The sequence below is a fragment of the Morone saxatilis genome, unplaced genomic scaffold, assembly GCF_004916995.1.
Source record: "Morone saxatilis isolate NCDOM2014 unplaced genomic scaffold, NCSU_SB_2.0 Contig2, whole genome shotgun sequence".
NCBI lineage: Eukaryota > Metazoa > Chordata > Actinopteri > Moronidae > Morone > Morone saxatilis.
In genome coordinates, this window is record NW_023339762.1 from 25,086,849 (window position 1) to 25,088,870 (window position 2,022).

Sequence of the window (2,022 nt, forward strand, 5' to 3'; positions counted from 1 at the left end):
TATCAAGGAGTTAAAGGATAAAACTGGTGATTTTTTAAATATGATTTTACTGTCAAAAAAGGCCACGAAAAGACCAAAACCAACAATGTATTGACTGTATAAATTACTGATAATGTCTGATATATCTTCTTTCTCTGTGCCATAGAACTCCATTACTGTCTAAAAACACATCAATGAGCCCCACTGAGGCACTGGGTGACATGGGCACTGTAGTTTATTTTGAGTTCATCCCACACCCACCGTTCTGCTGCTTATACTAGATCACCAAACGTGTATTAATCCGCTACTGAAACTAGTCCCCAACAAATGCGAATTACTTTCTGTCTGAGTAATGTTTGCTAAAAACTACAGTGCCCAGCTGTTTTAGTAAAATCATTTTGCCTTTCTAAAAAATGAAACCATATACTGTAAAACTTAAGTTCATTTCATAGCAACCATGGGCACCAAAGTATCAAATAATCAACTTAATGATTCATAATTGTGTATGTAAATGTAATCTTATAGCCTGTTTTTTTATATAAATAACATTCATACTGGTTTAAATAAATTGTTTTACAGTATTTTCCATTTTTGCTGAGCAAGACTTTTGTGCAAAAGCAACTAAATTAAATTTAAATTAAATTAAAGGCAGGTTGAGTTCAGTGACTGAAGCAAATAAAAACCTGGGCTATAAACTGAAGTTTTATGGTATTTGTGGCCAGTTTGTTTTAAGCACAAGAAGTCTTGTCATGGGATGTTGACAGTGAGAAAAATACAGAATATCGCCAGCCTTATCCTTTAATAATCTGATCCATAATGGCTTCAGTAGAACAGAGCAGACCTGTGGCCTCTGAACAGAATAGAAATGAGTTTGTAGTGAACAAAGTAAAAACAGAATAGCTCTGATCCTGTTTACGTACTATTTCTGCCATCATGAGGATGGCCGGGATGCTTCGGATAAAGGACAGGTCCATCCTAATGGTGACACTCGCAGCCAGCCCTCTGAGACTGTTGCCTCCCTGCTGAGAGCCCTGGGAGTGGGGGGAGCTGGTCTCTGTGGCAACCTTGGACGGGAAGTCTGCCATGATCACGCAGCTTATGCTGAAGATGGGTGTCTCAAAACGATAAACTCCTTTAATGGAGGAAGAATCAGTCTCAGAATTTCAAATAAATAAATCCTCCTCCAGCAGTTTCCCCTCCTTAAACGGCAGCTGAGTGTTGGGATTACATCCACTGGTGGCAGCAGCAAATCTTTAAAGTGAAGTTAAGTTATGTCCAATGCAGGAATAATAAATAAAACACATATATGCAAAGTCTTGATGGTTAAAAAAGAAAAGAGTTAAAGAGGATCCATCCAGTGAAATCTCCAGGTTCAGATATCCAGCAGTCCCTCTCTCCACCTGCACTGACAGGTGTCTAATGGTGGTGAGTCTCTCTACACCTTACCCTCTCTCTCTCACACACACACACACATACACACAAACAGAGTGTTTCATCACCCTCTCTCTCTTTCTATCTGCTTTGGTCTCTCCCTCTTTTGCTGTCTCTACCTCCCCCTGGCACCTCCCATATGGCTCTCAGAGGCCTCTCACCTGAGTGACTCATTAATGTGTTTGAAAAGTGGGAGGAGGGAGACAAAATAGCAAAAAATAAAAATAATAATTGACTCATTGACGCCTTCTTGGTGTGGATGTTTTTGTATGTGCATGTTAATGTATCTCGATAAGACAGAGGGGTGATACCCTGAGTTTAATGAATGACCCTATGGCCCTATAGGAGGCTGTAAATATTTAACTCACAAGCAAAATCCTATAATGTGATGGCTGATGAGGAACAATTTCATGTGCTAGGATGAAGATACAATGACTAACAGGGAGCAGAAGGTCTAAAATAAAAGAATAAAATATATATAATTGGGCATGGGTGTAACAAAATAACCGTTGTTCACTTCATCACACTCAACATGTCATAAATAATAACATTAACAACCCCAGCTCCTCTAGCAGGTAAATATGTATCTACCTGCCACAGCCTGAGGGACAA

General features: G+C 39.3%; 1 protein-coding gene across 1 annotated transcript in view; it reads right to left on the reverse strand.

The window, feature by feature from the left end:
• Nucleotides 1-1,438, reverse strand: part of pllp (plasmolipin) — a 9,719-nt gene extending 8,281 nt beyond the window's left edge. Inside the window, exon 1 of the mRNA XM_035665308.1 lies at nucleotides 900-1,438. Coding sequence (XP_035521201.1) covers nucleotides 900-1,064 — 165 coding nt within the window. The 5' untranslated portion in view covers nucleotides 1,065-1,438. The remainder of the gene's footprint in view (nucleotides 1-899) is intronic.
• Nucleotides 1,439-2,022: the final 584 nt, after the last annotated feature.